Here is a 25,615-nt window from a genome sequence, read left to right as displayed (position 1 = left end):
TAAGAAATCTAGGAACATTGTGTTAGAAATAAGTTCCTCATTAGAAACTTATAACCAAAAAATTCAATGTGCTGCCGCTTTTCGTGTTTCTGCAATAAGATGTGTCAATTCTTCTATTTTCTTCTTAGCACGCCCAAAAGTTCCAAGCTAAATATATTAAAGATATTAACAATACAACTGGAAAAAATACTCTTCGTTTTGCAAGTTTTCGTGCACGTTTATCTTTTGAATTACGCAATAGCTCAATAATACGTCTCTCATATGGAGCAAACCCTGCAACTTCACGAATAATATTTCGAATAAAAGAAACACGCTTAGATAAACAACCTTTCCTATGTGATATCCGAGGTGGAGGCTGGCGAAATGTTGTTTTATAGCCACGGTTAAGGCCTACTGCCAACCCTATAAAAAAATATTAGTTACAATTAACTAAAAAAGATAAATAATTAAAAATAAGACGATCTCTTATAAATAGCCATTTCTTCCTTATTTTTCCCATTTTTATCTTAAAAATTTGAAAAAAAAAAGATAAATTATTAATTACTTTTCTTTATCATTTTTAATCTGTTTAAATAGGATTTTTTTAAAATCTCATAATTACAATAGAAAAACATATCCTCTCCCCTATTATTAGAAATTTACTTACCGGTTCTTTCTTCCTTAGTCATTTTCAAATTTTCTTAATATTTTTGAAGTTGCTTATTTTTTTATGTTAAGATTTGAAGTATCTCCGCAACATATAAAAAAATTAGAAAAATATATAAAATGACAATAAAAATAAATAAGTTGAAATGAAATAATAAGACATGTATTTTAGTTATGATTTTGTTTATTTTAGTTGTGACTTTCATGTATTCGTTGTATATGAAAAAACTAGAAACCAAAAGGGTTTTCTGGAGCTAATAATATATTAAAAATAAGAAAAAATAAAAAGAATATACTTGCTGCAGCTATATTCGCACGTCTCTCAGTTGATTCAGGTCGTGATAATTTTGATGTTCCGAATTGAACAGGTTTAAATATTGGTGTTTGTTTAAATGAAGTATTTGGTGGTTGCGAAGTTGTAGAAAAAGAAGGATTATTTGGAGCATGTTTTAAAGTGTCAGAAGAAATAAAGTTGTTTAACAGCTGTTGTTGTTGAATTGAAGGATGGTAGGTATTTTGAAGGAAATTAGTTGATTGATTATAATTATTATATTGAGAAGCAACCGAATGACGAAATATATTTGCATTTTGAAATGGTTGTTGAATTGTTGTATGTTGAGGTATGGAATTGTTATGTCCATTATTTTGTAGATGTAATGGTAAAGTTGTATTTTGTTGTGTAAAAGGAAGAGAATTATAAAGTTGAGTTTGATTTGTTGAAAGTTGAGGATCTATATAAAGCGAATTATGTGGAATTTGTTGTTTAGTTTTCTGATCAAAGGTAATTTGGGGTTGAAGTGTCTGATGATATTGAAATTGAGGAATAGTAGGCTGTATAATAGGTGAAGAAAAGTATCGTGAAGCAACAGGAATATTTGTAATTCCATAATTTTGATAAGGCTGTAAATGTGATGGATTAGGATTCATATTAGTAAATGTGGTTGAAAACGGATCAACAGTAGTATATTGATTTTGTATCGTTGTTTGAGAAATAGGTTGTGCTTGTGGTAGAATATTTTGTTGAATTTGTTGCTATAATGAATATTATTAGGATAGAAGCTTTATAAAGATAAAATAACTAACCTTGGAAAATTGGGAAGAAATGGGTGACGTATGAGTAGGTTTCATAGGAGGAGTTAGTAATGATAAGTTTTTCATTGCATGAGCTAATTGAGGATTAGTAGTTTCTGTATTTGGAATAGATGGTTCATTTTTTTTGGTATTAGGTGATCTAATAGACCAGGCATCATCTTCAAATCCAGATGCTGAAGTTTTCTTAGTTTCTGAAAGAAATTCTTTATTTATACTTTTTGAAAAAGAATGTGTATCAGTTTTATTATTGACTTGAAGTGATTGTGATTTTTCATTTGGAAGTGATAATAATGAATCCAAATTATCCTCTAATTTACTTAAGTTTTCTGTTTCAGAAGTAATTTGGCTTTCTGTCTTATTTATTTCAAGTTTAGGCTCCTGAATATTTAGTTTGTTTTTAAATTTTTCCCTTATATTTTTAGTAATTCTAATAATATCATCATCTTTTATGCCAAGACTTTGCATATCTTCCCGTGTAAGATCTAATAGATTTGATTCAACTAAATTTTCATTTTCAAAATTTGTAGCATAAGTTTGACATAATTCATATTTGACACCAGATGATAAAAAAAAATCGAACCAGTCATAATTATTCTTAGAAATTGAGGTAGAAGAATTACGTTTGTTTAGGGAAGTTTTGTTCTTGGTTTTACTTTGTTTAGTATCACTAACTTCTGCATTTGTAGTTGTATTTTGTTTATTTTTAAAAGGCTCTGTGATACTTTCAACATAATGTATATCTTCTAATGACATTTTTGACATAGGGACTGATATTTTTATTCCATTAAGCTTATGTAAATGAATTTTGTTATCAATGATGCCTAAAAATTGTGCATCCACTTTAAATGAGCCTGTTCTATCGGTCCATGTTCTAATTTTATCTAATTGAGGCTCTAATCTCATTAGTTATAAAATCATTAGATTGAAAATTTTTTACTGTTTATTTTCTTTTCTACATGAACTTTTTTTTCTGATTTTTGTAATTCATTTTGATAACATTCTGTTTTTTTTTGATCCTTTGAGTCTTTTGAATTTTTTACGTTCTTCTGATTTCTTGAAACTTTTAGATTCTGAGGAAAATATCTTATATATGAGGCTGGAACCAGACCCTCGTGATCTCCTTTCTTTACTTTCCACCAATCATTATTGGAAGTGTCATCTAAAATAAAAACTTCTGTATTTTCTTTTACAGATAGCTCATCATCTTCAACAGCATCGAAATCATATAAAATTATCCCTTTTTTTTCTTCTAATTGTTCGAAATTAAATCTATTAATATTATTGTTATCATTATTATCATTATTATCATTATTATTAGTGGATTCATCGCCCTTGTAAGAAGTTTTTTCTATTTCCTTGACAGTTCCGGAACTGATATGCATTGTTGAAGCTGCTGTACCAGCTGCAGAAGCAATTTCTTTTAAAGTAGAACGTGAAATACTAGCAAGATTTTCGATAGCAGAATAAATTTCAGCTGCAGTTTCAGAGGATCCTGCATGAAAATCATAAGAAATTGTTGACTTAGATGAAGATACATCAATAAATACGTGTTTTTTCTCGACTGAATATTGAATAATAGAAGAAATAGGAAATACTTGCGGTGATTTTTTACCAGATTCACAAGAAAATGTAATTTTATCACTTCCAACGCCTAAAGCTCCTTTCCTCCTCTTTTTTTTATCAATTTCATGAACAGTCCATGTTTTAAAACTTTCATTGGAATTATCTTGAGTATTAAAAGAATAAGGTTCGCTAGAAATAGCGTAAGCATCTAAAGTTTCTGAATTACTTAATTCCTTATTTGAAACGGGCTTTTCTGAAAATGAAACGACGTTTTTCTGTAATTTATTTGTAAGTTGTGTATTTTGAAATGATGGAAATGTTTCTTTTGATACGTTTGATTTCTTCATAAATTCTGGAGATATAGAAGAGCTTGTAGATACAAGCTGCGATTCCGTATTTTCTTGAATAGGCGTTGATTTATGGCTAGGTAATGTTGTGTTTGTAATTTTTTCTAAATAATTGCTTGGCGCAAATCCGTATGATGATCCACATCTAGCAAAAACCCAGTTTTCACCATCTTCATCAAAAACATCAAGAATTTCCCCCTCATTAAACGATATTTCTTCAAATGATTGTTGTTCATAATCATATAAAGTTCTAACCTGATATACTGGTTTACACTTTCCAATTTAGTTATGTCTTATTAAAATATCCTTTTCACCTCTTCAAGATAATTTCCTGGAACTAATCCTATGTCTCCATCTTCTTGATCGCATGGTGCTTTTTTTTTAACTCTCCACCAAAGATCTTCACCTTTTTCAAGAATATAAAGTAATTCATTTTCTTCTAGTTCTAGTTCTTTGTTCTCTGCTACTACAAATTCTGGATCTTGTTGAGGTTGATAAGGATATAATGAACGGTATACTCCAATAAAAGGCATCTCTTCTGTCATTTTCCTTTAATTTTAATGATTTTAATCGTTTTTTGCTCTATTTTTATGTTTTTTGACCACTAAAAAAGATAAATTATATACTAACCCCTATTTAGTTCTTAAAATTCATTTATTTACTGAAAATCCTCCTTTATTTTCTCTATTTTTTTGCTTTTTCATTTGTTGTGTTTCTATATAACGTGAACGATATGTCGAACACCTTATTTTTTTTTAGTAAGAGTTTTGTGTTATTTTTGTCTAAAATTTATTTTTATCTCTTGAAGTTTAATTAGCATCTGTCTTATTAAGCTTAGAAGACGAGAGCTGGCAAAATGTAGTAAAAAAAGAGTAGTTTGATTATACTTTTTAAAAAGAAAATAGAAATATTCTGGATAAAGATTTAAAATAGGTCTTTTCTAGGGATTTTGCAGGATTAAGGCCTTTAAAAGATATTATTATCTTTATATCAGAAATTATGGTCTGAAGAGAGTTTGTTTTTAAGTCTGTTGACGTTTGGATAAGTTTTTTTTGAAAGATCTTACTTTACGAATTACTTTACATCCATCTTTCTTTGGTCCTCGGATGCGAGATTATCTTAAGGCGAAATTGCTTTCAGATGTTGAAGGGACATGTTCTGGAAATTATGGATATATTATTTGCGTCCTTGATAGTAACAAAATTGATATTGGAAAAGGGCGTATTGTTCCTGGAAAGGGAGAAGCAGAGTTTCAAGTGGGTTATAAGGCGATTGTGTGGCGTCCTTTTAAGGTGGGTTTAAAAATTAGATATTTTTTTGACTTTATGGCGTGTTTTTATGTGGATGGTATTGATATAATCATTTCAGGGAGAAGTTTTAGATGCAGTTGTTTCTACAGTGAATAAGATGGGTTTTTTTGCAGATGTTGGGCCTTTATCGATATTTGTATCAAGTCATGTATGTAAATGTTGCAAAAGTTATTAATTTTAGTCACACATCTTTATATAGTTGATCCCTTCTGATCTTAAGTTTGATCCAACATCGAATCCTCCTTCTTATGTTTCAGAAGATCAATTGGTTGAAAAAGGTGCTAAAGTTCGATTAAAAATTGTTGGTACGAGAAATGATGCAACCGAAATTGTAAGTTACATTATTATTTTTTTTCTTTTATTAATTTGATTAGTTTGCTATTGGGACAATTAAAGAAGTAGAATTTTAAATAAATAGGAAAATCCTTAATTTTTTCTAGGATTATCTTGGTTGCCTTTAAAAATATTTTATATTTCTTATGAGAAATTATTTTAAAATTTCTAGAATTATATTTTTAAAATATATGGAACAGCAATTGACATTTCTATTTTAATACATATCTATTATAATTTTTAAAAAGGTATAAATTTTTTTAAATCTTTTTTTATACTTTTTATTTATGCATAAATAATAGGGAATGGTGTTTAATTTTCGTTTTTAATTCAAAATGAATTATAGCTTTTTTCACTTCTAAATAATTTTATACTTTTTATCTAATTCTTTTTTTTATAAAATTAGATTTTTATTAATATTTATATTTGTTTAAAACATTATAAAAATACATTATAGAATTTATACATTTCTATTTATTTCTCTTATATTAATAAATTATATATGGATCTTTCAAACTTGGAAGATCTTATTTTAAATATCTTTTTTATTTTGGATTTATTTAAATATAATTATATTTTTATTATTTCAAAACTATTTTATAATTTAAGACTTATAAAAAATTTCAGACTTTAATAAAAATAAATTATCATTTTTCTCTTCAATTCAATAAGCATATTTCTTACTTTTTTTCAATATAATCTATCTCCTTAGTCTTTATAATAAACGCTGCTTTGAATATATAAAAATGGGCATCGACGTTAATGATTTTTGATATTTATAAGTAAAAACTTCTTTATAAACACTAAAGAAGGGATATTTATAAGAAATAATAGGAATAAATAGATGTAAGATATTTTTTTAATGAGATTTTCAATTTGAATGAGTAAATTTGGGTTAATATATGTCTAGAAAAATAAATATATAATAAGAGATTAATTAAAAAGTATATTTAGGGAAAAAAGGAATATAATAAAGAAATGATAGAAGGGATAGGAGGCTCTCAGTGGAAATTTGCTCAGTAATGGCCTTTTTTAGTTAGTTTTTGGCTAAATATTGATAATTTTAGATGTTTCGGAGACAAGGGAGATGTAGAAGATATTACAGAAGGTATAAAATTATAATATGAAAAATGAAGAATAATATGTTATTTTTTTAATGGAATATGCTTATGATAAATAGCGGATATTATTAGTACAGTTGAATTTGATCATACAGGAGATTATCTTGCAACGGGGGATAAAGGCGGAAGAGTAGTTTTATTTGAAAGAAATCATACAGTATGGTCTTATAACTTCTTCTACTGGAAAGTTTTAAGATTTTTTATTTATAGAAAAAGAATTGTGAATATCGTTTTTATACAGAATTTCAATCTCACGAACCAGAATTTGATTATTTAAAATCATTGGAAATTGAGGAGAAAATTAATAAAATAAAATGGTGTAAACGTCAGAATTCTGCACATTTTTTATTATCTACAAATGGTATGTTATATTTCTTTGCGAGAATCTTATTGTATTTATAAAATTAGATAAAACTATAAAATTATGGAAAGTATTTGAAAAATCTCTTAAAGTTGTAGCAGAGAACAATCTTTCTGATGGTCTTTATTCATCATATATTACATCTCCAGATTTACTGAAATTGCCACGAATGAGTCATCATGATACAATTATTGCATCAGTTCCAAGAAAAATATATTCTAATGCACATGCTTACCATATAAATTCAATTAGTATAAGTTCTGATGGAGAAACATATATTAGTGCAGATGATTTACGAATAAATTTATGGAATCTAAATATAGCAGATCAATCATTTAGTAAGTTTATTTAATATATATTTTCTTTTTTAATCTTTAGACATTGTCGATATAAAACCAGTAAATATGGAGGAGCTTACGGAAGTTATTACTTCTGCTGAATTCCATCCTTTGCATTGTAACCAATTTATGCTTAGTAGTAGTAAAGGTACTATCAAACTTATTGATATGCGCCAATCTGCTTTATGTGATCAACACGCTAAAAGTTGGTTCATATTGTTTCATAATGGATTGTTTGATTTTGACTTTGATTAGTTTTTGAGGAACAAGAAGATCCTTCGTCAAAATCTTTTTTTTCTGAAATAATTTCATCAATTTCTAATGTTAAGTTTTCGCACGATGGAAAATTTATTCTTTCTAGAGATTATCTTACTCTTAAAATCTGGGATATAGCAATGGAGAAACACCCTATTAAAGTTATTAACATGCATGATAAGCTTAGATCAAAACTCTGTGATCTTTATGAAAATGACTGTATTTTTGATAAATTTGAATGTATCTTTTCTGGAGATGGGAAAAATGTTTTATCTGGAAGTTATAACAATACTTTAATGATTTATCCTACTGATACATCCAATACGTGTTCTAACAGAGAAATTGTTTTACATGCAGATAGATCTGCTTTTAAGGCGAAAAAAGTCGGAGGAAATAAAAAGTTAGTAAGAGGCGTATCTCCTAATCTGCGAGAAAATGGAGGAATTGATTTAATTGATACTGATAACATAGATTTTAATAAAAAAATTTTACATTCAAGTTGGCATCCAAATGAAGATTCTATAGCAGTTGCTGCGACAAACAATGTAACTATTTTGTTTTTGTTTTCTATTATTAATATAACTATAGTTATTTATTTTTTCAACACTTTAAAAATAATTATATGAAATGGCTTAGACCATTTACTCATTAATCTTGTTTTCTTTTATAGATTTTTTATTATATAATTCATAAGCTAAAATATTATGAACTGGGAACCACGAGTAATATATTTAGGAGGGAGCATAACATGTTTTCTTTCTTCTGTAAATTAGTAATATCATGTTTTCTATAATTTCAAAATTATTGTTAGGCAAAATTATGTAACAAATGAGACAAATATTTATTCACATATTTTGAAAATTATTGAAATAGATAATTCTTCATATTGCTTAAAAGTATATTTTATATCAAGGTATGTTATTGTTTTTTATCTTTAATAATATTTTTTTCATTAAGACTTCAGAAGTATTCAATCGAAATAAAAGTTCAAAGAAAAATTATATTTATATCATAATATAAAAACCTACTAAATATTTCTATTGCGTTTATTGAATAGACTACAAAAACATTAATTTATTGAAATATATATTATATTGTTACTAATTATTTCTTTTAAGAATAAAAGGTATTTTATTTTTTAAGAATTTCTAGTATTTCTAAATAAAGATTAAATGTATATCTTTGAATTATCATGAATAGAACATATGAATTTTTTTAAGAAAATAAAGTTATATAGTTGATATATAAAATAAAAGAAATTATAGTATTATATTTAAATCTTACTCTTAGAGTAACAGTAATTCTATAGAGAAATAAATCATAGGATTTTATAAACTCTTGAATTCGTATTTTTTTATATTTCTATAATTATTAATTTATTTTCATTTATTTTTTTAAATATTTTAAAAAATTAAAAGTCCTAAAGAATAAAATTATTATTTAATAGTTTTCAACTGACTTTTTGTTTCATATAATTAATGTTTTTTAAGTCATTTTTAATCATAGTTTTCTAAATTTAGTTTAGTAAAATCATATCTAAATTAAATTAATTCAATTTTTCAATGGTTTATATCCTTAATAGAGGTATTAAAATTATGTATATTTGTTTGAATTTATTCATTTTTAATTTTAAATGATTTATTTTTATTTACTTTTTTTAATAACTTATAAAAGGAAGATTTAAATATGACTTAAAATAATAAATTTTCAGAAAAAAGTTAAAATAAATAATTATTTTAATATTTATAAGATTTATATCAATTGTTTGTATTTTTCTAACAGAAATATTATAATTATAATATTAAATTGTTAAAAATATTAAATGTATAATATTACCAATAGGATTAAATTTATATATCCTATATTTTTATTTTATTTAACAAATATTCTGATTATTTAGAAAATATTGAAGGATAAAGTCTAAAAAAATAGTTATTATTTATATATATATCAAAATATCTGGAAGTTTTTCTTTTAATTTTTTAATGAAACAAAACAGGTTTATTAATAATGTAATACTATTGAAAATAAAAAATACTAATATTAAATATATTAGAATTACTCATTTGTTCTTTAAATTATTATGATTTATATTTTTAATAGGAATTTTAAAAAAATTTAATAAAAAATTATATTTATAATCAATTAAAATTTTGGCTGATTTAATTAAAAACTTTTATATTTAATTCAAACAAATTTTAATATATTATATTTAAGAATAATATAGTTTTAATAATTACTTGAGTTTTCATTTGAATTGGTAAGATTTTACTATATATAAATTATAAACAACGAACATCAATTTGATTAAATATTTTATAAAATAGAAGGCGAAATACATTCCATATACTTAAATATGAAATCGCATTAAAAATATTTTTCTTATTATTGATTATTTAATTTTTTTTCAAAATATTATCTGAAATAAAAATTTTATAAGATTAATAATTTGATTGTGGATAAAAAATATTAAACTATTAATTAGCTTTCAAGATATAATATTTAAATGTTTTAAAAAAAAATTATAAAATAAATATAAAAATCATTTATTATTGATAAAAATAAAATACTTCAAATAATAATGCATAAAATATTTACCAATCCAATCAATATTTCTGTTAAATAATAACATGAAATATATTTCTTTTCAATTTAAAAGTTCAAATGGTATTTTATTTATAATATTTAAATAAAATATAATTTCAATATTTTCAAAAAAAATTTAATAAATTTAAATATTTTTTAATAGAAAAGAATTGTTGTAAAGTTAAATTGTATCAGTGAAATTTTCTTTTCATTTTTATTAAATGATTCATTATAAATACGAAATAATTAACATAAAAATCATAGTTCTTGAAATAATATATTTAAATTCTGTTTTAACTTATTCATAAAGTACAAAAACACAATTAAAAAATATTTATTTTATATAGCTTATACTTCTGCAGGTTTTATTTATAGAATCTTTACTTCTTTTAAACCAATAGAATGACAAAAAAATTATACTCATTCTAAAATATTTTTTTGATATTAAAATAATTTTAAATTAGTTAAAAAATTTTGAAAATTTAGATAATTTATCTAAAAAGATATCTAATTCCTAATGTAAAATTAAATTATAAAACGAAAATTGTATCATATATTTTTATTTATTGATACTCCATTCTATATTATAGTAAATATAATTTCAAAGATTTATAATTTTTTTACTAACTATTTTTAGAATTAAAAAATATTAGTTTAATTGGAAAACTTTCTAAAAATATAGATAATAATATTTATCATTTATATCTATAAAAAAAGCTAGAAAATAAATAGGCTCTATGGTCTAGTAGTAAGATTCCGCTTTCGGGTTAGTCCAAATTATGACATGTATAGCGGAGGTCCCGGGTTCGATTCCCGGTAGAGCCCGTACATTTTATAGTTAGGTTTATTTAAAAATATTTATATCTAAAGAGCTTGCTTTTTATTAATCTCAAAATCCAAATACTAAATATAAAAGAATCAAGATTTAATCTATAAGATTAAATATAAATTATTATAAAGCATATTTTTTATAATAAGAGAATAATTTAAGAAATCTGTTTTAAAATGAAACTTATAATGTATTCACTTTGTTCAAAAACATCCTTTATATGTAGATATTTCGATGTTATTTTGTTCTTTTGCTTTATTTTTTCAAATTCATCATTAAATCCGGCAATTCTCTTCATTTTTGCAAGATACATAGCTTGTTGTTCTTCTTGAGTAATTTTTTTTAATAAAATATCATTAAAAATATTTTTCAATAACATTTGAAGTAAAAAGCTGTACTTTGCTTTTTCCGATAATCCCAATTTTACGTGAGAAGCAATTGATGGCCATAATTTTAACATATCTATTGATAATTCCAAAAAATGTCTACTTAATTTTGAATGAACAGAATACTTTACAAGTAACATATGACATAAATTAGATTTTAATGGAGAAGGTATTACATTCTAAACATATAAATTAGACAAGTTTTTTAATAATTTTGTGTAAATACTGAAAGGTAAAAAATAAACTTATTAATTTCCAATTTTTTTAAATAAATAGATAATTCATTTTCAAAATCAAACTTATTAATATTCTTAGGTAAAGAATATATTACATTATATGTCTAAAAAATATTTAACGAAAATAATCAAAATATTCATCATTTACCAAATATAAAAGTCGTTTCCTTAACATCATACTTTCTATAGATTTTATTACATTTCCTTTAATGGATGTTTCCATTATACTAGAAAATGATAATGGATATTCATAATTTTCCAAATCTATATTAGCAAATATAGCAGCTAATACCTGTTTAATATTCGGTTTTTCTCTATCATTATTCTTCAAAGAACTTATAAATAGCATTTTTTCTAATTCTTTTTCTGATTCTATAAAAAAATCAATTTAATATACATTTTTTTAAATAAAAACCTTTTGAATATTCTTGATAATCCAATTCTAAAATAGATACAATACAATTCAAAAGTATATACAAAGTTGTTGACGGTTCTTCAAAACAATATTGAATGAGTCTCCAAACATTTGAAAATTTAGAAAAAATAGATTCTATAGAATTCAATTGTAAATTACTTTGTAAATTTAAATCATCTATATTTGTAGTATCTATTAATTTCCTGAATTTTCGAGCACGTACTTGATGACAAAACATCCAAGACCACTGATCATACAATTCATTTTTCGAGAATTTCTTTGAATAAACAATTCTATAAAGAAGTTGAGCAGCTTTTTGAGAAATTTGATTTGTATTATCCCTTTGTATGATAAGATTAATTAAAATGAGCAAATATCTCTCAGGCAAAAAAGGCATAGGGCCATAATTCTCATTGTTTGGTATAAAAACGACATCAAGGATTTCAAGACCTGATTGATAAAGCTCCTCCTCAAAACATGAATCAATAAATAATCTAATAAATAAATATATTGAAAAAAAGAAAAATGACATACATCAGATTCTTATCTAAAGAATCCATTCTTTATAAATTTAAATAATTATTAAATAAAAACAAGATTAAAAAAGATTTTTAACGTCCGAAATCCACTGAAATTATTATGTAACCTCAATTTGAAATTATTTTATTAAATATTTTAAAATAATTAACCATTAATTCATTTTAATAATTTATGTTGCTCTACTAGTATATGTATTGTAATACAAACCGTAATTCCGTGTTTTCTTAGGAGCGCCCGGAATATATTGCCGAGATTGTAAATCTGAAAATGATATAGCATGAGAATTTTGATCTGGAATATAACGTGATCTATGAATATTTGAAAATTGTCTATCGTTAGCCATAGATGAATCGATATTTAATTCTCTATAAGGCACATATTCAACATCCATATTATCTTTATTACCTTGTAAGTCTTTAAATAAAGAATCATTACTAGATCTCATACTTGACTTAAAAGGAGGCTGAGGCGCAGTTATAGATGGATTCTGTGATATATAATTAGCTATGAGATCATAAGAAGATAAAAAGTTCCCAGATTGATTAGAATTAGTATTATTCACTTTGCCTGCTAAAGAATAAGATCTATCATATGAAGACAATGCATGATTTTTTGTAGACATTTCTTTAAAATTAGATCCATTATTTTCATTTGATAAATTAAGCTCAAGATTGGAAAAGTTAGTTTTACTTTTAATAAATTCTGATCTATCATCCTGCATTTGTTCATGAAGAATATCAGGATTTTCCGAAACAAGAGCATATATAGATACTATAATAAGAAGAACAAGCAAAATGAGAGCGAAGATACAATTAATGATAAAAAAGATTATTCCGAAAACAGCAACAACTATGCTCTATAAAAAGATTAATTTAAAAAAAAAATAAAAAAATATTACATATATGCGTGATTCGTTTGCAAAAATAAGTATAAAAATGCTATTCAATAAATCGATTGAGGCAACAGTAATGCTAAAAATATTCGTTTTTCTATCCAAGAAGGGACGAATGTAAACAATCAAAAAGAAATAAACCAATTCAATAACAAAATACCCTATTGCCTGAACAAGAGAATTGCTTTGACACAATGCTATAAAAAATGATCGTAACAAAATAAAAAGTAAAAGAGGAACAATGAAATAATATGCAGATGCAGAAAATTGTATGTATAAAGAACCCCATTTAGTTAAAATTCCTGAATCGGAATATAAAATATATGCAGCGGTTTTATGAAATTTAAGGGAACGTCGTGCCAAAACTATAACCCAATATGCTGCATAACTCAGCAAACCGGTTACCACTATAAGCGAAATAATGGCATAAATCATCGCACCAATGGAATCACGAGAAATCAGTTCCCAAATACAGAGGAGAGACAATTGAGGATATCCAATAAGTAGCTTTCAAAATAAATTTCTTAGAAAAATATATATCAAAATTCTTACCAATCTATACATAGTTCCTTTCAAAAGATCCTTCCATTCATTTTTAAAACCAAAAAAACGGTCATTTCGTATCCATTGAATTTTCGGAGAATAATGAATAAGGATTCTAAACAATGCAAATCCTAACAACATTATAAAAACCATTATAAGAAAAAAAGAAAAACTAGTCATAAATAGATTTGTAGTTTCGATCTGTTCACTATATGCAACACGATGTATACCACGAAAAACATATTTAGGGTCGTTAAAGTTATTAGAAGCACGTTTCTCAAGATGAAAATCTCGCTTTTCAAGAATAATAGAATGTTCAAGTGATGAAGAATGAAGATAAGACGGTAACCCTCCTGTAGATTTAATATACCATGTAAAGATCTTTTGCATAAATCCTAAATTAATAATTCCCATTGTCCATTGGAAATTTTGCGTCCATGCGCGAACAATGGGTGGCATTTTTGCAGACATCATACCAAACATAGCCTGTCCTTGAAAATAGCTAAAAAGAGCAAACGCATTTGTTGCAATATGATGAGCAGTATTAGAATTTCCATTTTCCCATGCAATTGCGCTCACTATAAGTGCTGATAACGCGATAAGGCCTGATATCCATCCAACCGTTTTTACATTAACAGTCATCATATTTGTCATTGTAACCTGAACACATGCTTTAAGATCTCCAGAATGTTTGCTATATATCATCACTTTTACGTATACATCAATATCTGGAATAGCGTAGACAACACCTATAAATTAAAACATAAAAAAATTAAATAAACCAAGCATACCAGGAATATGTGACGTAATATCAACAGGAACGTCACTTTCCCCCTCAATTTGTGTAAGAGGACCCGGTTGCAAATAACAAAGTTGCGGCATTTTAAGAATACAAGGATCAATTGTTTTATTCAATACTTGAATACCATATGCCATTATAATTAAATTAACTAAATATTTCACAATTAACCATTAAATCAAAATTCCTATCGAATATATGCGTACCAATAACTTCGCCTTCAATTGATGTCATACCATCGACGCGATATACCATTTTCTCCAAATCTGGATAATAAGTAATACGGAAAACAGTTGCAATAAGTCCTGAATTTTCCATACATGTTGACATAGATCGAGTACCAATACCACGCTTAGCATTGACACAGCTAATCAACCCATTCCAAAAAAAAATTAATATAAATCCAAAAATGAAAAACTTCATTTTCCAATGCAATAATACTACAAATATAGCCTTTTTAGTTTATATATGCTATGAAATTCCTAATGCATAAACTCCAAGAATTTAATGCTTTTCATCAAAAAATTCAAAAAATGAAATAATTATTTTCTAAAAAATTCTACAAATACCGTTAAAAAATGAACAATTTCTTCATAAAAAATAGTATTTATACCTCTAATGACCGTCTCCAACCTCTTTCTTCAGCTGCTTAATAATTGGTGTAATTGAATTCTTATGTCCAAAAAAAAGGGTATTTTAAAGAAAAATCTAATTAATCGTATTATAAATTCCAAAACTGTCAAACGATAAACGCGTAATAAAGATAAAATATATAATAAATATACATGAATAAGACCCAAACAAATCAAAAAAATAATATATAGATGTATTTATGCATATTCTACACTTAATATGGTATATTTACGTGGATATAATTAAATATAGAAATTTAGATATACTATTGGATATATATATTCCATAGTTTCAATATTCAAAATGAATAAAATGTGTATGTATAAATCATAAAAAAGCATAAATTCATCTAAATAGAATTAATTTAATACATAGAATTCCAGAAATATAACTTAAAGTATATAAAGTATATATAATTATAAAAATATATTAATACTTTCACGCATATATTCCACTAAATATTATTATATATTATTTCTTAATATATAAAACAAATATCTATTAAAATATATTCTATATTGATATATAGACATTAATGTATATCATTGCATACGATTTTATACATAAAACAGGATAAATTCTAATGTTTTATAAATACCCAAGTGAAATACGTATTTTTATAAAATAATCTTTATATATTTTATAAAACTATATTATCAATTGTATAATCTTTTTATTTCACGTTATAAAAATCGTATAAAAGAAAAATCTCCTTAAACGAACAATTCTTTTTCTATAAATATCTCCAGGAAAGAAAATGATATAAAACGCCTTATTCTTAGTTTTCAAAATGAATTAATGAATGATATATTTATTAAAATATATTTATTGGATTATATGCATTAATATATGAGTATTAATACAATGTTTAAATATCTAAAATGCGATATTTATTTTCTCTAATATTTTTATTATCATCTCAATATCTTAATTTCATCGTGATTAAGTCGTCAAAATTAATTGCACGTTTAGCATCAAACTCTTAATATGTTATATTTCTAAAAAAAATTATTTATTTTTCAAAAAAAAAAACAACTTATTTAAATTAAAGAGCATCTAGAACTCGGGAAATGACATTAAACTTGCAGGAAAAAAAAAGCACTGAAAATGACCTAATAGACAAAGATACATTGAAAAAAATACTCAAGACTGAAAAAAAAGAGAAAAAATCGAATATTATATCAGAAACAGAAGCAAATACAAATTCACATAAGGATAGTTCTTTAATAAGTTCTATGTCTGCTACTTCAACTAAAGATAGTCCAGTTTTATTTTCAGATCTCTCTCTTTCTAAACCTACAGAAAAAGCTTTACAAAACATGGGTTTTTCAAAAATGACGGAAGTTCAAGCACGTACAATACCTATTTTGATGACGGGAAAAGATGTTTTAGGTGCTGCAAAAACAGGAAGTGGAAAAACATTAGCATTTTTAATTCCTGCGATTGAAATTCTATATTCTTTAAAGTTTAAACCAAGGAATGGTATGTGCACTTTTTCTTTTAATTGATGGATATTTATTGCTTTTATGATTTATATTTATCTAACTTCTTTTTTTAGGTACAGGAATTATTATAATATCTCCTACACGTGAACTTGCATTACAAATATTTGGTGTTGCTAAAGAACTTTTGGAATATCATAGTCAAACGTTTGGAGTTATTATTGGCGGGGCAAATAGACGAGCAGAAGCAGAAAAATTAGAAAAAGGTGTTAATCTTTTAATAGCAACTCCAGGAAGGCTTTTGGATCATTTACAGAATACAAAGGGCTTCATTTATAGAAATTTGAAAGCACTTATTATTGATGAAGCAGATCGTATCCTTGAAATTGGATTTGAAGACGAGATGCGTCAAATTATTAAAATACTTCCTAATGGTATTTTTATATATTTATATATATATATATTATATAACGTTAAAAGAAAACAGACAATCTATGTTATTTTCTGCAACTCAAACGACAAAAGTTGAAGATCTTGCTAGAATATCTTTGCGGCCTGGCCCTCTTTATATTAATGTAGATTCAGACAAAAAAAGTTCAACAGTAGATGGGCTTGAACAAGGCTATGTTGTTTGTGATAGTGATAAGCGCTTTTTGCTTCTTTTTACTTTTCTCAAACGTAATCTTAAAAAGAAAATTATCGTTTTTTTTTCAAGTTGTAATTCTGTAAAATATCACTCTGAATTATTAAATTATATCGACATTCCCGTTTTGGATCTTCATGTATATTTTATTAACAAATTAGTCTGCTCTTTTTTAAATTTATTATAGGGGAAACAAAAACAGCAAAAAAGAACGAATACGTTTTTTGAATTTTCTAATGCAAAACAAGGAATTCTTATATGTACAGATGTAGCTGCAAGAGGCTTAGATATTCCAGCAGTGGATTGGATTGTTCAATATGATCCTCCAGATGATCCACGAGACTATATTGTAATTTTTTTTTTTATTTTTAATTAACGAATAATCTATAATAGCATCGTGTTGGACGAACTGCTAGAGGGGCTGAAGCAAAAGGAAAAAGTCTTATGTTTCTTGTACCTAGTGAATTAGGCTTTTTGAGATATCTTAAAGCGGCAAAAGTTTCTTTAAATGAATACGAATTCAGTAAATTGGCAAATATTCAATTTCAGGTTGTATTATTTTATTAAAAAATTAAATTAATTTTTTTCAGTTAGAAAAGCTAATTTCAAAAAATTATTATTTAAATAAATCAGCAAAAGATGGATATAGAAGTTATTTACAAGCATATGCGTCCTATGCTTTAAAATCAATATTCGATGTAAATAATCTTGATCTTGCTAAAGTAGCAAAGGTAAACTATTACTTTATTCAAATTTCAATATATTAATTATTTCAGAGCTTTGGATTTGCTATACCCCCTTCTGTAAATATTAATATTGGCAGTGGAAGCAAATCTAGTCGTAAATATTCAAAAAATCTTAAGAGAAGCTATCATAGTTCTTCTAAAAATGAACATTTTAAAAAACAAAAAACCAGCCTTATACATAAAAGCACGGAAAATGGAAAAAATACATGGAGTAAATAAATTATTTATTATGATGTAATATAATTTTAGTATATAAATGTGTATCAGTAATTTAGTAACATTTTTATAAAAATTAGTCTTTAATATTTAATATTTCGGTTTTAAGAAGCTATATACTATAAAATATTTTAATTTCTACATTTTCAACTAGAATTTTCACCATAAAAATAACTTAAGAAATATTTTTTTAATTAAGCTTTTTTATAAATATTATATTCAAAATAAAAATATTTAATTTTATTATAAACTCTAAAATCAACTTAAAATTAAATACACCTAATTAAATATTAATTATTAAAATGATAAGACTCAATAAAAAACTAAACATTTCTTGAAAATATTTTCCTAGAAAAAATTGAATTTTATTTTAATGATGGTATTTTAAAAATAAACCAAATGCATTGTTTTAGTATCTATAAAAAATTAAACAATGCTAATCAGTACCAATGCACATAAAAATTTAATAAATAAAACTAAAAGTTCATAACTCATAAATACATCGTTCCAAAAAATTAAAAATAATACAATTACAATATTCTTACAAGAAATAACAGCGTTTTATTACGATCCCTATTCCCAAGAAACCAAGATAAAATCATCCAAAAAAACAAGTAAAAAATGGTTTGCCAAACTGTATTAAATGTTTCCAATTTTTGTTACAAATTCATGTTCAAGTGCTTTTTCCGGTGTTAAACGATATTCTGGATCCCATAATAAACATTTAGATAAAAAATCAAGAAAAGATATATGATTGCATTTCACTATTTGAGAAAGTGTTTTCGAAGAAGGAAATCTTCGTCTTCCTTTAGAAGAAACAGAAAAACGAGGATTTCCAGATGAATCTAAATCAATAAACAAGACTCTCAAACCAACATATCAAATTTACCAAAAAATAACATTCTCCGGGAACTCTTTTCTATTAAATATTTTTCAGGAATACCAAGAACTTCCATTATACATGCAAGTTGTTCTTGTTCATCTTCTCCAGGAAATATAGGATACCCGGTATATAATTCTGCTAAAATACAACCCAAACTCCAAATATCAATTGATATTCCATAACTTAGACCTAAAATAACCTCAGGAGATCTATAAAATCTAGATTGTATGTATGTATAAACTAAATATAATAAATCTATGTTCTGAACATGCTTAAATATTACCTTTTTCATTCTCAAAACAGCTACTCCCAAAATCTATTACTTTAATATTAGGCTCAATTCCATGAGACAATAGAATGTTTTCTGGCTTTAAATCACAATGAATAATACCATGCTTTTTCAAAAAAACCAAATTTTGAAGCAATTGTTTTGTAAAACTAAAATTATAAGAATAATTTTTTTTCTAAAAATATCAAACCATCTAATTAATGGGAGAGAAAATCCTTTAAAATCATTTATTCTTATTAACTCATACAAATTTATATCCAACAATTCCATAACAATACACAAATGATCGCGAAAATAAAAATGGTCAATATATTTTATAAAAGAATAATCATCATTAGGATCCTAAGATACTTTAATTATAAATATATACTATATATTGTACAATTAATGTCTACCCATTCCGATAATCTTCTAAGTATTTTCGTCTCAATCAAAGCTTGGGAGTGAAATCTCTTTTTATTTCGAATAATTTTAATAGCAACTATTTGCCCTATTTTATAATCAAAACACTTAATAACCTGACCAAAACTTCCTTTTCCAAGAATACTATAAATCTCATAACGATATGCAATATGATCACCTATAATAATAATATAATCTCCTCTAGCATCATCATACCCAAGATCATTATCACCTGAAGTAGAAAATTCTCTTTTCTTTATTCCTGGACGACCAATAAAATAGATAGACCCTATATAATTGTTAATTTCTCCCATCTCGTAAAAAGTTAATAAATGATAAAATAATTTAATGTCATCAAAGTTCATAAGTTTCCTTTCTACTCCCGATTTCGGAGATCTTTTATCATCAGATAAATAATCTGATGATTCCTTATTTTCCTGAATCTTCTCTCTTTTGAGTCTTAATCTATCCAATTCATCCTTTATAATATCACTATCATCAATATGTAACTGATTAAAATCAAAATCTGATTGCAATAAATCCCTATTTGATTCATTATTATATAAACACTTATTAGTAGAACACAACCCTGGTGAACAATAAATATTTTCATTACATGGAATACTCTCTTTATTTTTAGAAGGGGTTTTATGTACTTTACGTAATGAATTAGATCCTGGTGATATTCTTGATATAGCTAATTCTGAAAGAGGATTTGAATTATTAATTTTTGACTTTTTTCCACCTAAACATTCAAAACTAGACTTTAATTTGGGCAAAAAACTAATATATAATTAAAAAAGATATAAAAAATAAAATTATATAACCTTTTAATTTGAACATTTTTTGAAAAACCAACATACTTAAAATCAGAATATAAACATGATTGCCCTTTATATGTATTTTTATTAGAATTAGTATGGTTTGAATGAGAATGATCATCAGAAAAGCATAACTTTAAGTTTTCAGAACAAATAGGAGCTTTTGTATAAGTAATACGAAAATTCTTCATGCCTTTATTCTTTCTAAAACCAAATTTAGGTAAAAAAGACGATGGAGAAAAGGTTTTTGAAAAATCTTTAGAGATATCTTCGTTTTTATTTTCTGAAGCAATTAAATTAATTTCACTAGATGTAGAACTTGACGAAATACAAGCATTTGATGGAGAAACATCAACAACCTTAACATCATTTTGGCATTTTCCTGATTCGATATTTAAATTTTTTTTTGAAAAAGTATAGAAATTATTGCCATTATCTTTTTGAGTATCCTCTGATTTTTCAGATATTTTATCGACAATTTTTGATATTCCTATGTTAGAATATTGATAATTAGAAATACCTTCAGGTATAGGAGGTACAGGGGGAATAGAATTATCTAATACTGTAATTTTTCGAGTTATTACAGATAGCCTTGTTGGTAGATCTTTTATATAAGAGCATGAAACACCATTACTTAAAAAATTCGAAGAAGATAATCCATACATATTTTTAATAGATTTAAGTTCTGTAGGAGATATCGTTTTAGAACCCAGATCAGAAGCCCCAAAAATAAAATTACGAGATTTTGGAGATAGAGATGTTTTAGAACTTTTTGGCTGATGTGAAATATCTGCTTTATCACTGAATGGCGTTACAATTTGGCAAAAAGAAGTGGGCATTTCAGTTAGTCGAACAAATTCAGAATTAATTGATTTCTTAAAATCTATATCAGAATTGGATGAACTTTTTAAAGAGCTTCGAATATTTCTATTAGGAATTTCTAAAGAATGTTCAATATTATTTTTAGCAAAAGACTTGTTAGTCTCATTCAAAATTGAAGATGTACTGCGTTTTAAGCTATTTTCATCAGAAAATATTAAAAACATCATAATACAAACATTTCCTTATCAAATTCTCTGATATATTCATCCAAAAATTCCATTTCTTCTGTAAAAATATTATCTTTAGATTCTTTTAGAAACATCGTTTAAATAACATAAAGTATCACCTTTATTCTCATTTTTCGTATAATAATAATCAATGAATGATGAAAAAAAAAACGAACTAGAATTTGATTTGTCTTCCAATTTTACATCTTTCTCTACCCCCTCAATTTCTAAAAAACTACCCACTTCAAAATTTAACAAATTATCCATTTCATGTCCATTATCAGATTTTTCATAACTCTTATTCAAATATTTCTCAAACAAAAACTCATCTGAACATGAACTGCTGTCTTTTGATGAAAACTCAAATATTCCATCTTTAGACGAATCTTCTTTTTTCCCTTTTTCCGAATCCAAATCCTCTGTTTCTCCACAACTATCATCCGATTTTAAAATACTAGACCCTAAATCATTTTCTACTCTTATTTCTTCCATATCATATTTATATAAAGAGGAATAATCTAAATCCCATACATCTAAAAATTCTTCTGAAGCATCCATTCAATTTAACCCCAAAAAAATCCCTAAAAAACTTAATAAAGATAAAATTCATATAGTTTTGCAGAAATACTGATATTATCATCTTTTTTTTTGTTCTTTTAACTGATAACCCTCAAATTAATTTTTTTAACGTTGGTAAACAACACGATAACACCATTAAGACAAGTTCAGGTAAAATAAATATAAGATTTAAAATCTATTAAAGAACTAAATAAAAAACCATTTAAAAGGTTATTTTGGATTAATATTTAAAATAAATGATATAAAAATTTGTATAATTACTAAAAAAATAATATAAAAAATAATCATTTAAAAATTTAAAAAAAAAACAAAAAAAAGAATATAGTTTAATACAAGAATCTTAAGGAGTAAATCTCTTAAAAACAATCAATAATATAGTATTTATTATATATAATTGACAAGGGTTTAACCCTAAGAATTAAAATTTGTCAGTCAAGTTTTTTAGTAGTCATTATTTTTTAAAAAAAATGGTAAGAAAAGATAGAAATAATCATCAAAATTATTGTGAGAAGCAGTGAGGCTCTTTTAATTAGAAGTGATTTGTCTTTTTTTTAGAAAAAAAAGATTAATTTTTTAATATTTTATCAGAGTAATATATAAATTTTAAAAAAAAAGGTAAGAAAAGGATAAATTAAGAAAAAAAGTGAATGATGCGTATTCTAAAGCATAGTTCGGCCAAAAATACGTACTTGTATTTATGAGGAGTCTTTACACCATCAAAATGTCTTTCGCTCCTATCTGACATTTTCTTAAATTATTTATATATTTTTTTAAGTACTAATTGTTATATATTAGGAAGAAAAATAATTTATTTTTTTATTATACAGAGATGATTATTTAATATATATATTTTTCATAATGGCTTATGTTTTAGACTTTTACAAAGCAGGTTAAAAACAAGGCGTATTATAAGCGATATCAAACAAAATATCGTAGACGGCGCGAAGGGAAGACAGATTATTATGCACGTAAGAGGCTTGTTATGCAGGCAAAAAACAAATATGATAGTAAGTTATATTTTTTATGTATTTTTTTTAAAAAGGTATAGCTCCTAAATATCGCCTTGTTGTACGATTCACCAATAAGGATATTATGTGTCAAATTGTTTATGCTAAAGTTCAGGGAGATTTTGTTTTTGCAGCAGCTTATTCTCATGAATTGCCGAGATACGGTATTAAGCATGGATTAACAAATTGGTCAGCTGCATATGCAACTGGATTATTAGTTGCTAGAAGAGCTTTGACTAAACTGGGTCTGGCAGATAAATATGAAGGTGTAGTAGAACCTGATGGAACAATGTCAATAACAGAACCTATTGACGATTGTCCTCGTCCTTTTAAAGTCTTTCTGGATGTTGGTTTAAAGCGGACATCAACAGGAAGTAGAGTTTTTGCAGCATTAAAAGGTGCCAGTGATGGAGGAATTAATATCCCTCATTCCCAGAATCGTTTTCCTGGATACGATATCGAAACTAAAGAATTAGATCCTGAAGTCCTTCGAAAATACATTTTTGGAGGCCATGTTTCTGAATATATGAGCATGCTCATGGAAGATGATGAGGAAAGATATAAAAAACAGTTTTCCGGTTTAATTTCTGATGGAATTGACTGCGATCAACTTGAAGATATGTACGCCGAAGCACATCGCAGGGTTTTCTTATTTTTTATTTTAATATATTTAATTAATTTTATTAGATTCGAGAAGACCCTACATTTGTTCCTACAAAAAAGACAAGAGATTATAAGAAGGAGTTCTGTGTATTTAAGAAACCGAAAATTTCAAATGAGGAAAAACGTCGAAAAATTCAAGAAAAACTAGAAAATCGAAGTTAAAATATAATTTTTATATTTTTTTTTAAAAATCAGCGTTTTGCTATATATATTGTAACTTATTTATATACTTTTTATTATAATATATATATATATATTACGATTTTAAAAATATATAATTGTTTATATTTTTTAAAATTTAAATGAGCTGTCAAAATGGCAGATAAACAGCTTAAACAGTCAGTTACGGTTCAGGATGTATTTATATCGGCAATAACATCGTCTCTTGCTTCAAGTTCTCCTAAAGGGGATCTTAATTCCTCTCAAATACCTTTTGATGATGATGATTCATCTGTAGCACCTTTTTCTCTACATATTTTAACACAAAATTTTAAAAAGATATCTTCTAGGTAATATCGTTAATTAATATTAATATAGATTAATAATTTAGGATTGGAATCCTATTTCAAGCTAGAGATAAATTAGCATCAATATTTCAATGGGAAAACCCCTATAAAACTCTCTCATTTTTGTGTATTTACACGTTAATATCTATAAATCCATCTCTTATTCTTATGATTCCTTCTACAATATTTATATTTGGGCTTCTTTTACCATCTTATGAGGCTCGCTATCCAGATTCTTATTCTGATATTTTTTCTTTAAATAACAAAGATATTATAACTTCTAAAAAATCTAATACAAATGGAAAGCCATCAGAGGCAAAGGATTTTACTATTAATATAAGAAATATTCAGGTGATTGAATATTATAATATCTTCAATATTATATTAAATATAAAAGAATTCTATGTCGGAATATACACATTTTTATGACTTAATTTATGGCTTTCTTTTAAAATATACTAGTTTCAATGATGATAAATTAAGCTCAACTGTTTTTCTTTTTTGCATTATTATATCTGTTTTTCTTATATTATTTTCTCATTGGATACCTTTGCGTTTAATATTTTTATTGTTCGGATGGATTTCAGTTTTATCTATAAATACTGATGTTCAAAAAGCTATTAAGGCTTTAATTGAAGAATATAAAAAAAATCGACTACAGCTTGAATCAGATTTATTCTTTAATTATGATTATATATACAATTGGATTGATTATAATTATATAGCACCAGAAATTCCAAAAAAAACTATTTTCGTGGAAATATTTGAATTTGAATTAAAAACAGATCAAAAAAACGAGAAACTTATTTATTATTCATCAAATCCTTATGCATTACCACCTAATAAAACATCTACACCAGCAGAAGAAGGATTAAGAGAACTTCTATATGATGATTCTTCTATTACTGGATCTATAAATTGTATTCATCCCCCGGAAGGTTACAAGTTTGAAAAAAATAGTTTTTGGAAAGTAGACGATAATAATACAGAAAACTTGTCTATTAATTTAAATCATAAGGATTGGCGTAGAAGAAGACTCAGAAGAGAAGTGGTCTTATCATAATAGATTATTTTTTTTATTAATTATATTATGTTTTCATTATATATTACTAATCATTGAGCCTTCAAAATTTTTTATTTAAAGC

General features: G+C 25.3%; 10 protein-coding genes and 1 non-coding gene across 11 annotated transcripts; 6 read left to right on the top strand and 5 right to left on the bottom strand.

Moving 5' to 3' along the window:
- Positions 1-63: 63 nt before the first annotated feature.
- Positions 64-668, bottom strand: PNEG_00080 (hypothetical protein; the record flags this gene model as incomplete). The annotated part of the gene is made up of 3 exons (XM_007873745.1): positions 64-147; positions 191-402; positions 647-668. The coding sequence occupies 3 exons, from the start codon at positions 666-668 to the stop codon at positions 64-66; spliced, it is 318 nt and encodes a 105-aa protein (XP_007871936.1).
- Positions 669-873: 205 nt separating this feature from the next.
- On the bottom strand, positions 874-4,192 carry PNEG_00079 (hypothetical protein; the record flags this gene model as incomplete). The annotated part of the gene is made up of 5 exons (XM_007873744.1): positions 874-899; positions 942-1,677; positions 1,729-2,630; positions 2,675-3,920; positions 3,962-4,192. The coding sequence occupies 5 exons, from the start codon at positions 4,190-4,192 to the stop codon at positions 874-876; spliced, it is 3,141 nt and encodes a 1,046-aa protein (XP_007871935.1).
- Positions 4,193-4,583: 391 nt separating this feature from the next.
- Positions 4,584-5,433, top strand: PNEG_00078 (DNA-directed RNA polymerase II subunit rpb7). The gene is made up of 6 exons (XM_007873743.1): positions 4,584-4,649; positions 4,694-4,939; positions 5,016-5,105; positions 5,157-5,288; positions 5,332-5,355; positions 5,398-5,433. Exons 1-6 carry the CDS (start codon positions 4,647-4,649, stop codon positions 5,416-5,418), a joined length of 516 nt encoding a protein of 171 aa, XP_007871934.1. The 5' UTR covers positions 4,584-4,646; the 3' UTR covers positions 5,419-5,433.
- Positions 5,434-6,268: 835 nt separating this feature from the next.
- On the top strand, positions 6,269-7,977 carry PNEG_00077 (protein phosphatase PP2A regulatory subunit B; the record flags this gene model as incomplete). Its single annotated transcript, XM_007873742.1, has 8 exons — positions 6,269-6,309; positions 6,358-6,398; positions 6,471-6,568; positions 6,622-6,772; positions 6,820-7,110; positions 7,151-7,315; positions 7,366-7,910; positions 7,954-7,977. 8 exons carry the CDS (start codon positions 6,269-6,271, stop codon positions 7,975-7,977), a joined length of 1,356 nt encoding a protein of 451 aa, XP_007871933.1.
- Positions 7,978-10,682: 2,705 nt separating this feature from the next.
- Positions 10,683-10,776, top strand: PNEG_05017. The gene has a single exon. It is a non-coding gene; the product is annotated as a tRNA-Pro (tRNA).
- Positions 10,777-10,937: 161 nt separating this feature from the next.
- PNEG_00075 (hypothetical protein) lies at positions 10,938-12,388 on the bottom strand (the record flags this gene model as incomplete). Its single annotated transcript, XM_007873741.1, has 5 exons — positions 12,352-12,388; positions 11,818-12,311; positions 11,551-11,774; positions 11,393-11,506; positions 10,938-11,345 (listed from the first exon to the last, which is right to left on the bottom strand). The coding sequence occupies exons 1-5, from the start codon at positions 12,375-12,377 to the stop codon at positions 10,938-10,940; spliced, it is 1,266 nt and encodes a 421-aa protein (XP_007871932.1). The 5' UTR covers positions 12,378-12,388.
- A 48-nt stretch (positions 12,389-12,436) lies between these two features.
- PNEG_00074 (hypothetical protein) lies at positions 12,437-15,014 on the bottom strand (the record flags this gene model as incomplete). The annotated part of the gene is made up of 5 exons (XM_007873740.1): positions 12,437-13,213; positions 13,256-13,756; positions 13,802-14,541; positions 14,584-14,742; positions 14,798-15,014. 5 exons carry the CDS (start codon positions 15,012-15,014, stop codon positions 12,527-12,529), a joined length of 2,304 nt encoding a protein of 767 aa, XP_007871931.1. The 3' UTR covers positions 12,437-12,526.
- A 1,186-nt stretch (positions 15,015-16,200) lies between these two features.
- PNEG_00073 (ATP-dependent RNA helicase HAS1) lies at positions 16,201-18,274 on the top strand (the record flags this gene model as incomplete). The annotated part of the gene is made up of 7 exons (XM_007873739.1): positions 16,201-16,706; positions 16,783-17,100; positions 17,147-17,448; positions 17,497-17,658; positions 17,703-17,858; positions 17,900-18,040; positions 18,086-18,274. Exons 1-7 carry the CDS (start codon positions 16,295-16,297, stop codon positions 18,272-18,274), a joined length of 1,680 nt encoding a protein of 559 aa, XP_007871930.1. The 5' UTR covers positions 16,201-16,294.
- Positions 18,275-18,850: 576 nt separating this feature from the next.
- On the bottom strand, positions 18,851-22,273 carry PNEG_00072 (hypothetical protein; the record flags this gene model as incomplete). The annotated part of the gene is made up of 8 exons (XM_007873738.1): positions 18,851-19,116; positions 19,161-19,394; positions 19,438-19,592; positions 19,634-19,785; positions 19,839-20,628; positions 20,673-21,683; positions 21,725-21,788; positions 21,835-22,273. 8 exons carry the CDS (start codon positions 22,271-22,273, stop codon positions 18,911-18,913), a joined length of 3,051 nt encoding a protein of 1,016 aa, XP_007871929.1. The 3' UTR covers positions 18,851-18,910.
- Positions 22,274-22,717: 444 nt separating this feature from the next.
- PNEG_00071 (hypothetical protein) lies at positions 22,718-24,126 on the top strand (the record flags this gene model as incomplete). The annotated part of the gene is made up of 4 exons (XM_007873736.1): positions 22,718-22,764; positions 23,169-23,301; positions 23,343-23,944; positions 23,989-24,126. Exons 1-4 carry the CDS (start codon positions 22,762-22,764, stop codon positions 24,124-24,126), a joined length of 876 nt encoding a protein of 291 aa, XP_007871927.1. The 5' UTR covers positions 22,718-22,761.
- A 153-nt stretch (positions 24,127-24,279) lies between these two features.
- On the top strand, positions 24,280-25,615 carry PNEG_00070 (hypothetical protein; the record flags this gene model as incomplete). The annotated part of the gene is made up of 3 exons (XM_007873735.1): positions 24,280-24,473; positions 24,515-24,821; positions 24,868-25,615. 3 exons carry the CDS (start codon positions 24,280-24,282, stop codon positions 25,531-25,533), a joined length of 1,167 nt encoding a protein of 388 aa, XP_007871926.1. The 3' UTR covers positions 25,534-25,615.

Source organism: Pneumocystis murina, assembly GCF_000349005.2.
Source record: "Pneumocystis murina B123 chromosome Unknown supercont1.5, whole genome shotgun sequence".
Taxonomy (NCBI): domain Eukaryota; kingdom Fungi; phylum Ascomycota; class Pneumocystomycetes; order Pneumocystales; family Pneumocystaceae; genus Pneumocystis; species Pneumocystis murina.
This window is presented reverse-complemented; position numbering and strand designations above follow the sequence as displayed.